The following is a 13118-nucleotide window of genomic DNA, read 5'->3' as shown; positions in this document are numbered from 1 at the left end:
CTAGTGATTATCATTGACACAAATATACATTTTAAATAAATGTCTTTTTGTTAAGAAGATTACCACTTTTTTATATTTGTTAGACCAAGTAGAGAAATATTAAAAATTTCATGTCAACTAAAACATTGCAAACATATTTAAAAAATGTGTGTAACGATTATAACTATTTACAAAATAAGTACATGAATTTTACTTTAAAAAATATTTTTTTATAAAAAATTCTGTCTTACTCGACGCATAATTAGAAGCATTATAATATTAAAAAATTGATTTACTATTATAGGTATGTACATAATAATAATAATAATTAAGAAAATTATCTTACAATAAATATAGGTTAGCCATGAGGCATCAGTTCATCTTACACAAGTATTTTTTCTAATAAAAGAAAAGGAAAATAACAATTTTAATATAAAAATAAAAAATCTTCTTCTATAAAATTAAAGTCCAAACGTTGATCATCGGAAACATTTTCAAAATTATATCTCTTTTAAGTAATATTCTATGAATGCATTAATATGGAAGTAATTATAAAAGCTTATTGTATAATACAACATCGTTTTGGTTTTGAGTATTCAATATTTTCTTCAGTAGTATTGCCAGTAAATCTAACAATATCTGTGGAGGGACTTAGGTTAGATTCGGTTTCAGTAATACTACCTACAGGTGATGTGATACTATTTACATCGTTGCTACTATTCCTAATTTGCATTCGCTGTTTCTTTAAATCGGCTAACGTCCCATTTCCGTTAATAGTAACAACAACGTGAACTGTTACTTTGCCGTTAACGTCCGTCGTATAAGTTTTTTCATTTGTGTCCATCAATTGATCATCCAAAACTGAGTCATCGTCTTTTCCTTCGGGTGCTCTACGATCCTCTGTTATTTGGATTGCGTTACTTTCGTTGTTCACAGGACTGATCGCGTTGTTTTCTTTGTTGGTGTTTGTATTTAAATCGTCCAAATGATTATTGTTTAAAATAATCTTCGGGCTCGAATTTGATATGGAATTGTTGGAATCGTTGCTGTCCAAGCCCTAAAAATTAAAGTGGACGGAATACAGTACCAGATTATGACTTAAAATTGACTTTTCTAACACAATGCATATAAACGCATATAATACAAAACTAAAATTATACAAGTTAATGAACTTATGTCAAAAATTTAAAGGGGTGAAAAAGGAGCAAAAACTGATTTCACAAACACAAAATTTATATTTTCGTCTTATTGATCATTAACTATAGTAGGATCATATTCGATGCAAAGTAATAAATCACTGCCTGTCAACGGATCCAGTGCAATACGATTTTAAGGGTTTTAGAAATTGCACAATTTCTTTATACATTATGAAGGGACGAATGGATCAGTTCACGTCTAGCACCCTTGTTCCTACAAAAATTCCTTTATTCTTATAAACTGTTTATTTTAAATGCAATTTATTATAAATCCAATTTGTTTTTTAAATTCCACATATGTACTACATTTTACCTCTGTACACGCTACTGTTGTTTACTTGTTTTTTGGAGGTGCTCTCTTGATTTACGAGCTCGCCAGGTTAGTATTTGACATATAACCGAACACTTCGTACACTCGAAGCACTTGGGCGACTACAGCTTGTACTAGAACACAGCAGTTTTTCAGATTTTACATTCAATTTCATTTTAATTTTGAAATGGTTTTCCTTTTTCCTTTGATAAAAGACTGACAACTTTCTGCTCTACTTTGCATCGAATACGATCCTACTATAAATATAATCTTATCAATTACTTACTTTGTAAGATAAACAAATTATAGGTTGTTTCTTTTTCTTCATATTGCGAACAGTAAGACAAAACTATTCACTGCAAACGGGTTGATTTTAATAACATTATTAGAAGTATACATCATTTTTTAACTCTTTGTTCAAATACTAAATGCATTAATTTCACTTAAAGAATTTGAGGTAAAGTGCAAGTTGAATGCAACACAAACTGTATTAATATGGCCGTTAACTGATGTCTTAATATAAACTTTCCTGATATTCCTACTCCATTTGCTCAACGATTGGAAATAATTAATTCACATTTCTATAACTATGCGTATCATGATTATTACAAATGTAATCATTTTCATATTTGGATGATTTTATAATGTAGAACATAAATTATCTAGAGAAATCCTTCTAAATAAATTGCATAATTTTGCTTACTGCTCGCTAATTAATTTTGGTTAATTAAACGGAAAGTAAAAGTTGCAGATATTAATAAAGATAAGCACATAAATGTTTTTTATATCATTTAACATTAACAGAAAGTTAATGTTATTGGGATTGATACATGCACATATGTTTTTTGCATGAGTTTAACTTGTCGAATAATACAAACATACCACAAATACATAAATTAACACCAATATTTTAAAGCTGAATCACTTTATATAATGATATGGTTAAAAAAACGTGTTACTTTAATTATATCAAATCGAATAATAATAAAGACTTTACTTACGCTATTTTCAGCTTGCAGTCTTAATCTTGCCTCTTCTACAGCATCTCTTCTGGCAGTTAATCCTTTATCACGTAAAGAAGTCCGTCTAACCGATTGCGTTCTGGTATTGCTCTGTGACCTCCTCACCTTACGTTTCGCTTCTGCTTGTTTCTTTATTTCCTGTTCAGTTCTTAATTCCAAGATCCTTTCTTTTATTTCAGGGTCTTCGCAGATGTCTAAAATATGTACAACACTTCTCAATATTTGCAAATGAAGCAAAAACAGAGAATAAGATATAGCATATACAGTGCGACTCACTAAGAATAAATTCAAAAAAATTTCCCTAAACAAAATCCTATCGAATAATCAAACAGTGTGTTTTGACAACAAAGATCTAGTATGCAATCTCAGACAAAATTCCTAACTGTTGATATTGCAGGAAACTACTTTATGGGCTGGATGCCCCAACTAGCATTTAATTACACCAGCAATATTTAGTAAATAGTTAGTAATTAATAATTATCCAAAATAAAAATAAAAATGATGATGATGATGATGATGATGTTGATGATGATGATGATGATGATGATAGATGGATTAGATGCTATATCGCATCGGACACTTCTGTAACTATATTCATGTAGAAGCTCCGTCTTTGGGCTAGACTTTTTTTATGTGTTAATTTGCTGAAGTGTAAAGAACATATCTTTCCTCAGCCAACAAAATGCCATTTTTTTTACTTTTCCTGTTTAATTGAAAGCTAAGTGCTACTGAAAGTCATTGAGTGCTGTTTGAAACTTATCGTGAACATACTCCATTCATAGAAACGTATGAGTACTTATTGGTTTTGACTATTTTAGAAGCGGTGATTTTGATACAGTTGACAAAGAATGCCCTAGTCGGCCAAGATTCATGTCAAACGCAAGATGAACTTACTGAATCGTTGAATGTTGATCGCATAACAGTTTCCAACTGTTTAAATACACTTGGTATGGTTCTTGGGTGCCATACGAATTGAAACCGAGAGATGTTGAAGGGAGATTTTTCACGTGTGAACACTGGAGACGAAAAATGAATACACTGTGATAATCCTAAGCGTAGAAAATCGTGGGTTTTGCTTGGTCATCGATAGCAAGGCCAAATATTTATGGCTGGTGAGAAGAACTTGGTGTTCTGTCACTTCAACTGAATGAAACCATCACTGCTGAATGCTGCAGGATACAATTGATGCATTTGAGATGTGCATTGAGGGAAAAATGACCACAGTTTGAACAAAGACACGATATTGTAATTTTTAACATGACAACGATCAACCACATGTTGCTTATGAAGTCAAAAAGTACCTATAAATGCTGGGATGTTCTATCTCACCCACCATATTCACCAGATATTGCTACATCGAATTACTACATACTCTGATCCACGGAAAACTGCCTGACTAAGCAGCACTTCCAATCTTACGAAGGTACGAAAAACTGGATTGTTTGGTGGATAGCATCAAAAGATGAGTCGTTCTTTTGATGTGGAATCCGTATGCTGCCAGAATCAGTAAAAAATGTGTTTGAAATTATTTTTAATTGTTTTTAGGTTCCTCAAAAAAATCGAAATATTGCCGGGTTCCGTAAGTCATGAAAATTAGAAAACCATTGCTTTAAGGAAGGTGCACAACTTGAATAAATTATTGATGTGTTTGAGCATTTTTTTAAACAATTTTTTTAGATATTTCGAATTTATCAATCTGATGAAAGTAATGAATTTTTTCGGTGAATTAAATTAATAAAAAAAAATGTAAAAAGAGTACACTGAAATATTTAGAAGATTTTTTGTTTAAATTATTGTTTTCTAATTAGACTGAAAAAAATTACAAATTTTGAATATTGTAAAGATGATTTAAATGAAGTGTGATACTCCATCTGCATAATAACATTAAAACTGGGCACATTTCACTTGAGCCCTGAAATGGCCAAATCAAAAAGAGAGCACATTTTATGAAGAATGAGAAGGAAATGTAGGCAGCAAGTGACCCATAGTATGGGCTCCATTCCTGACTTTACTACTTTGCCATTGCGTGTCATGTCCTCGAGGTTCAAATGAATTCGGTTTACTTCCTTGTAAGTCTTTCTCATTTACATATTTGAGGCATTGTTGCCAAAGCTACAAATTTTGAAATTGTATACATGTATTTTTCTCAAACTCGTTCAGTGATATATTTGTTTATTATACAAATAATCTGGTTTAACATGGATTTTAAAATGAAAATGTGCAGCATTCAAAAAGATAACTGATAATTTTGATGTTTTTGACGAAAAAATTATAAGAAAACGTTCACAAATTGCTCTTGCATATGACTCCACAAGTTTATTAGTATTTATAAAGAAAAGTCCTAATTTTGTGTGTGTCAAATCAGTATGCCATCATTCCTAGACTTTATTATTGGGGAATTCCAGTGAAATTTGTAAGAAAAGAAATTATTCTTTTATTGACTTTGTTTATGTAACATTTTCCAAGCATTTCACTTATGGATATGATTCTATTTACTGCTTACTAGTTATTAATTAACCTTCTGAAGTTAACATGCGATCACTCATCATTCAGTGGTCTGGAAATCGCTTTTATCTACTGAATGAATTTTCAATGCGAATCCACATTAGTCAGTTATTTAGATTGTGACTATTTGTTGAATATGGAAGAAAAAAGTAACAAGATATTCCACCTGTTTAATCAATACACAACTTTTTTAAGCATAACTCCAATGACGACACAATTCAGTTTTGAATCTACTGAGGATTTTGTCCAAAAATGAAAAATATTTGGCCTTAGTATTTAAATAGAGGGTGTTCGAAAATTCCATTCATATATTACGAAGGGTGGTTACATACTTACAAAATAAAAAATGCAAAAGGGTAGGCATAAACCTGTCCTAAGATGTAAAATAAAAATTCAACTTTGGGTACCACATCTAAACTGCGATAGCACACAAATCACTTCAGAATCCAAGTCATATAAACCTTTTTATTTTCATGTATGGAAATTTTCGTTTGAATATACAAAAATACTTTTAATTTAAATTTTACAAAAAATAAATATATATTCAAGAAATATATTCCAATCAAATAATATAAAAACGAAAACCAAATAAGACATTTCTTGTTAAAACAATTTTAAAGAAATATTAAAAAATTATTCCGTGTGATGTATCTTAGTAGGCATTAACTTTATGTAAGGGTAAGTTGGTCTAAACCGTTTTATTTTGATTCCACAAGATTGTGGTTACGCTATACATAGCCTGAGATGTTATTGTAGATGGTGATTTGTAAACTAATTAAGATCGAACACTAATATTTTCTTAGCCTTTTCATTATTAAAGCAGTATTGAAGCACTCGTGTTAGAGGTATGAATATTGCACAAACATATTCTCTTTCTAAGTTTTGGTTCATGCTCATTAATCATTGTTGATATTGTATATTCAGAATATTTTAATCAACAGTCTTTAGATAATAAGATCATAGTTATACAAATTTTCTAAAATAAAGCTAGTATATCTCACAACTTGGGAATCAATCTGTATCATTATATTACACTCTATATGATTGTAGATATGTATAGCAAATCGTAAAACTTTGCACTACGTGAAACATAATGATTTAAATATTAAGCCAAATGTTCAGCCTGATAACCTAACAATGTAACCTCAAAATCGTATCGAAGAAAAAAAAATATAGTTGAAATTGTTTGCTCACCTGAAGGAGTTTCATCGTGTTTATTTTTTGCATTCAAATTTGCTCCTGCTTGCGCCAGTAATTCTAATACTTCCAACTAAAATGAAACAACGGATTATAAAAATATAATTTACAGAATGTGTAAGTCTCATACATGACCCCAACAGGCAGCTGCATGAGAAGGTTGCCAGTCATCTTTGTCTTTTACATCAGTCCTTACTCCGTGGTCTAGAAGAAATTCTACTACCGATATATATCCGTTTGCAGCTGCTATATGTAACTGAAAACAAAAATTATGAAAAATTATATTGTCGGGAGAGCCACACCTCTAATTCTTTTATATACATGGTGTTACAAGTTTGACTGTCTTAATTTTAAGAGACGATAGAATACATTAAAATAAACAAGAAAAACCTTATGTAACATGGGTCCTAAACTCAACCATTTCCGAGAAAAAAATCAACAAATTCTCCAACTTTATGTGCAAAAGTTTGACTAATTAAGGAATACCGACATAACTGCGGGCATAGAATACCATAAAATACAATGTTTATAACTTTTTTGAATTTTTTATGGTTCTAAAAAATAATTAGCGTTGTAATAAATTTAAAATTCAATAAAATTCATATCGAGCAATGTGACAACGGCGCGGCGGATAGCACGAGGTACTAAGCTGTCCAGCAATACGCAATTCAGTTGGTATCTGGAATTAGACCGTGTCTGAGTGTTTTTTGCGTACCACTATTTCCTTTTCTTGAGGCGTTTTCCAGCGAGTGCCTGAAAATTGGATTCGAAGGTGTCGTGCGTGCATCGAAAATAGTGGTGGACATTTTGAGCAAATGTTGTTTGTTTTGTACTTATGCGTTTAAAAATTATATTTGATATTGAAGAATGGAGCCCATACTTTTTAGATTATTTCTAGGCCCACATAGAGAACTTCTGTGCTGATTTCGAATGAAATTTGTGAAATTAAAATTAAAAATAGACACGGCCGATGCTGAGATCTTGAAAGGGCTTGCAAGTATATTTACAGTACAGGATATTTTTTTCATAATCAACTAATAAATAGAACAGATATTTCTTTAATCCCCACAAAATTTTCATTTTTCATGAAGTTACAGCATTATTAAGGTTGAAAAATAGAATGTTGGTATTAATTTAAAATTAATGTAGGACATGTAATTATTTAATTTTTCTATTTTACATATTTCGTCACATACATCCTCTACATAGATCAACATACTTAAGTATAAAAAAATTACTCACAGGGGTTGCGCCTTGACTGTCGTAACATTCTAAATTTCCACCACTAGCCGCTAGTTTTTTCACGTCTATGAGCATCTGCCTTTCCGTAGCTGCTCTCGTTTCGTCTATAAGCTGTTGAGTAACACCTCGTTTGGCCATTTCGCCTTCAATATAATCTAACGCCGCCTCATCCTCACATATATCGTATGGCATATTCCCATCAGCATTGACGGCTAACAGATTGGCACCATGTGATATGAGAATTCTAAAAATAATATATGCTATTTAAATAAGTAATAGATATTTTGTTTTAAATACAAATAGAAATAATAGATTTTCTGTTATTCAGATAAATAAAAACTAAAATTGACAGTACAGATCATGTACATACAGAGTTGTACATATATAACGGGTAGTCGATCGTTATCTTCGAGATATGAAAAATTAATAACAAAATTAAAGTCATTCCATCCTGTATTATTTTAACACCTTGTATATTTTTTAATATTTGAATAGAATGCTTTCTTGCTTGTTTAATAACAGAGATAGAGCCAAATGACCATATAATAAAAGCAATAAGCTACAGGAAGATCTGGATGCCAAGCAACTACTAACTATAGGTAATAATTTCTTTCTAATACATTATAGGCTAACGGCACATTCTTTTTGCAAGTATTAGAAACAAATACATCAACATTACATCACTGTATATTATAATCAAAATATATGTATGTACATATGTTTCATTAAAAAAAAAACTCATATTAGGGCGATTCACATAAAACTAGTTAATAGAGCTCAAAAGTAGAATTTAATGAGAAAACAAAATGTATATGTAGTTGGAGTCAAACGAATTTTTTCTTTCAAAGGAGCTTTAAAATCTTTGTTACCATTAAATTTTAAACAAATTATATTTATAAATAAATTTAAAAAATTCAATACCCCAAAACTTGTAATAATTTTAAATCCAAACATTAAGGCACATTATTTTTTTTTAATAAAACTGTTGCATCTACAATGCACTTAGTATTTTTTGACAATGAATTAAAAGTATCAAAATAGCTTTATTATTAAACTATACATATAAACTTATTCATATGCTAAATACTAGAGTAACATATATGTTATATGTTATTTATTTTTTTTTCTACATAGTTTTAAGTTACAAATAACTATCCTCCATCAGAAACTGAAGTTTTCAGATAGAATTTGTAGTTGTTAATTCTCTACGTCTATTTTTCAAATTTAACTGTTATCAAAAAATCGTTTTGTGGAATAAACTGCACCATACAAATTCAAATGTTTCTTAAAAATGATTTCAAACCCTTTCTAAATGAACATGATAAACAAATTTGCAGATAGTTAGGTATATTAACCAGTAGGTGGTCATTCATATTATTTGTTACATGACAGCATAATAAGGACAGTTACTAGGGACTGGAGTTGAATATTATAATATCAAATTACAGGAATATAGTATATATTGATATTAAAGTACCTAGTTATAAATTACAAAGCATTTGCATATAAATTATCGACTCTACAATCAATATTATGAATAAATGAATTGTATTATTATTGTGCAATAAATTTGTACAGAACATAATGCTAGTAATAAGACCGACAGATACTCGTATACATACATTCTCACATTACACGGACTCGCAAACCAATTCGGTTCAACAGCACGAGTAGAGCAAGGAACAGGAGTCTAGAGACAGCTAAATTCACTTTGCTTCGAGGCTCACGCATGCGCGTGTCTTCTCGATCACACTAAATTACGTCACATTGTCTTCTAGATCAGGTGACATTTAAATTTTTACATTATTTTAAACATGTATAATTAATTTATAGCATTCAAGAAATTAATTTTTTATCGCGTTGTAAAAGAAAGAAATTTTCATGCAAGTTGCCTATTGTGGTCTTTTTATACACAAGCTTCTTTATTGTTTATAGTTTATTATTTATTTGTACTTCAAAGAGAAGCACGAATGCTTTCTGACAGACAAATTTTCAAAAAAATATAAATCCCCTACTTGTTTTCCGTTCTTGATTGTGAATTTATGTTGAATTAATTTATTAATGAATTGAATTAATACATACAATGTTCTAGTTTTATATATTTGAATCTCCATTAAATTAAAAAAAATATTTTGACTGTTTAAATAACAAATATTACCTATTGGCTGTAAGTCAGCAAAACAATTTAGTAAATATGATATTTTATAGGAACCTATTTTATTATAGTTAAAGAATTATGAATTTATGTTCTAAAAGCAATAAAGTTTACAGCCAACGTAATTTTTTTCCTAACAACAATGCAATCAGTTTCCATTTATTTCGAATATGCGCTAATAACAAATAGCCACAAAAGTATGGTCAATAAAATAGTTGGGTTACAATCGGTGTTGAGAAAAAGAATCGTACTTAATCAAGTATCAAAATTTTACGGTTCAAGAAATTATAAAAACATTGCATTTACATAAGTTAAGTCATTAGACCAAGTCTAATTCATCTATGTCAAATATCTTTCGAGTTATATTCAATATATTCTAATAGGAACTTTTTTAATAATCCAAAGAATTGCCTTGTTCAATAATATCGGAAAATATATTGGAAAATAATCATAAAGACCACTTTGAATAATTATCTTCTTATTTTCCACAGTTTAATTTAATTTGTTTTTATAATTTATTATTTATAATACGTAAACAGAGTATTCTAGAAAATTTTTGATGGAATCTCTATTATTTAAATAAGTAATAAAAAAATCGTTTCGAGGAAGATTGTTTTACTTTATCTGTCAATTTTATTAACTACGTTAATTCATTATAAACCAAAAATATTACAATGTTTTGTATAACTTTATTGTTACAAAATATATTTTCAATGCAAAGGTTTCTTTAACCTCCAGTAATGCTATTTCCAGTTCTTATTTCTACTAGATGTTATAAGTATCACAAAATCATTGCCAACGAATCATCTATGTTTATTATTTCGTCCGGTTCGCTGATGTTTGATAAGGTGTTTGATTTTTAGCATGTGGTTATAACTAACATTAAGTTCAAAAATTGTTTTTTGTTACTTTCGAATCACAAAAACTTATTTATTTCAAATAAAATTGCCGTTTGTCTAATATAGGTATAAATTTAATAATAATTTGAAGACATTTAAGATATTGATTGATTGTTGGATAATTGGTCAATATTTGCTGATTCCTTAATAATGGATAGAGATCTAACATTCTCTAGTGAGCACTAGTAAAGTTATTATAAGTTATATATAACTTCCATGTGATTAGATACTTAAAAAATTACTTTGTATTACTTTGTACTACTTCTTTAAAAATATAAAAGACAAAAGCACTCGTCGTGGTATGTTTTAATTGTATTTATATTTAAATATCTGGAAGATTTATTGTATTTTTATTAAAATCGCCCTAAGCTTCCCAATTTTCAAGTCGACTTATCTACTGATTAAACATGGATTTTTTGATAAAAATTAATCAATTCATAAGGGATTAATATTATCTTAATCCAGCTTCTTGAGCCTAAAAAAACATTGTTATATTCAAGTAATTTAAAAAATGTTACTATGTAAGACGGATGGAAAAAATATATGCTTTAAGAATAAGACGTGAAGAAAAACGAAAACAAACCTAACTAGTTTCAGATGTCCGCATGTTGCTGCGGCATGTAATGGTGTCCATTTTTCGCTGTCTTCTGCGTTAACATTAGCACCATATTCTAATAGGAGTAGTAACATTGGTTCGTTATCGTCTATGCAACACTGGTGTAAGGCCGTGAGACCATCTTCATTGCAAGAGTCTGGACTGACCCCTTTCACTAACATCCGCCTAACTGAAAAATAAAATATTTATGTACAGAAAATTGATAATAAAAGAATTTGAATATTATTGGCGATTATTAAACGGTGTAAAATGCTATGAACCCAAGTTCTAAACGGCTCAGTTTTCGAGATAATACATTTTTTTAAAAATATTAAATTTATGGAATTTATGCAATTATCTCTAAAACTGTTTGATGTAGACTGATGAAATTAGCGGTTTAATGAAGAAAAGGTAAAAATCCACTGAATTTTTATAATATTGTACATCAACCAGTAGCGGGTATACTGGACGATACTACCACAAGAACCACATAATTTCGAGGCAAGTGGATGCTGATTTTCCGAACAAAATTATCTTCAGCAATGAGGCTCATTTTAATCCAGATAGCGTTAATTGACAAAATTGTCTCATTTGGAGTTCAGAAAATCCACGAGTGATTGTTGAGAAACAAATACATCCACAACGGTCACTATTTGGTCCGAATTTTGGACTGCAGGCATCATCGTACCATCTTTATTCTTAAATGCGTCTGGTCATTCAATAACACTTAATGGTGCTCGCTATCGCGACATGATAAATCAGTTTCTTGTACCTAAATTGCAAGATATGGATGGAGACGACATGTGGTTTCAACAAGACGCAGCCATATGACATACAGCCCGAGAAACAATTCAATTACTGCACGAGTCATTTCCTGGTCGTGTAATTTCCCGTTTTGGCGATCAGAATTGGCTGCCCAGCCATGCAATTTAACGCCGTTGGACTTTTTTCTTTAGGACTTTTTGAAGTCTAAGGTTTATGCCAACCACCACCACCCACGCCTTGAAGGAAGAAATTTAGCGCTGTATCAACGAAATTCAGTCGCATTTATGCAAAACGATCATGGAAAATTTCGACAATGAATGCGTCTATGTTAGCAAAGTCTTGGATGCCATTTACCCGATATGTTATTCCATGTAGAACCCTGTACTGTATATTTTATGCATCAATAAAAAATTACAATTTTTAATTCAAAACCTGCGTTTTCTATGAAAATTACTTCTCGCGCAAGTTTTGGGACACCTATTAGTAGCTTTACAGTTACTGTCGCTTTATTCAAGTACCTATTTAGTAAGTTTACCTTACATAAAAAAATTCTAATTAAAAAATTATCAATAAAAAAGAAAAACTGTATCCAGCGCTTATCAACGGCTTGAATTCAATTTTAACATTCTAGCAGAGCTACTTTTAATAACTACCAAAGTGTAATTAGGCGAACAATTATCCTGTCAAATGAGTGACATGACAAAGTAACTTTTCGTTGTTATTTTTTCACGACAGCTATTAAAACCGTAGGATAGAAATATGGTTTAGTCACCATGTACAAATTTATTAAATAATTTTGGCGACAAATCCGGAAGAATGACAATGTTGTGTAAAATTACGAGACGTCTCGGTAATAGTCACGGAAACAAGTCTGTTATTACGGCAATTATGATTATTATTCTTGTACACTGACTTTACAAAATTGAAAAGAGGTTATAAAAACTCATTAACACCAGGAAATTTCGGAAGAAAATACGGTAGAGAATTTTTAGTATAGTTGTTTTTTATTTAACTAATCACATTAATTACGATTATAAATACTGTGAACGTATGTACGGGATTATCACGTGAAACTGTTAGATTGACTGCAATTTTGTTATATTTAAACTAAAGTAAAATTAAAATATGATTTATTTACTAATTTTTCACACATTAATTTCTTTTATAAAAAAGGTGAGTCTCATTCTAGAGAGTACCAATTCTGTTTTTTTTTTGTTGTGGAACTATCTGAATTTCTTTATATGTTCTGAAAT

General features: G+C 30.1%; 1 protein-coding gene across 1 annotated transcript; it reads right to left on the bottom strand.

The window, feature by feature from the left end:
- Window positions 1-253: 253 nt before the first annotated feature.
- On the bottom strand, window positions 254-11290 carry LOC108912972 (protein phosphatase 1 regulatory inhibitor subunit 16B; the record flags this gene model as incomplete). The annotated part of the gene is given in 6 exon segments (XM_018718408.1): window positions 254-1036; window positions 2487-2701; window positions 6207-6282; window positions 6340-6465; window positions 7452-7695; window positions 11089-11290. Coding segments are annotated over 6 exon segments (1361 nt in total), but the record flags the coding sequence as incomplete, so codon positions are not given.
- Between the last annotated feature and the right edge of the window lie 1828 nt (window positions 11291-13118).

Source organism: Anoplophora glabripennis, unplaced genomic scaffold, assembly GCF_000390285.2.
Source record: "Anoplophora glabripennis isolate ALB-LARVAE unplaced genomic scaffold, Agla_2.0 scaffold253, whole genome shotgun sequence".
Taxonomy (NCBI): Eukaryota; Metazoa; Arthropoda; class Insecta; order Coleoptera; family Cerambycidae; genus Anoplophora; species Anoplophora glabripennis.
Note: the sequence above shows the minus strand (reverse complement) of the source record. Positions and strands in the feature narration are given on the sequence as shown.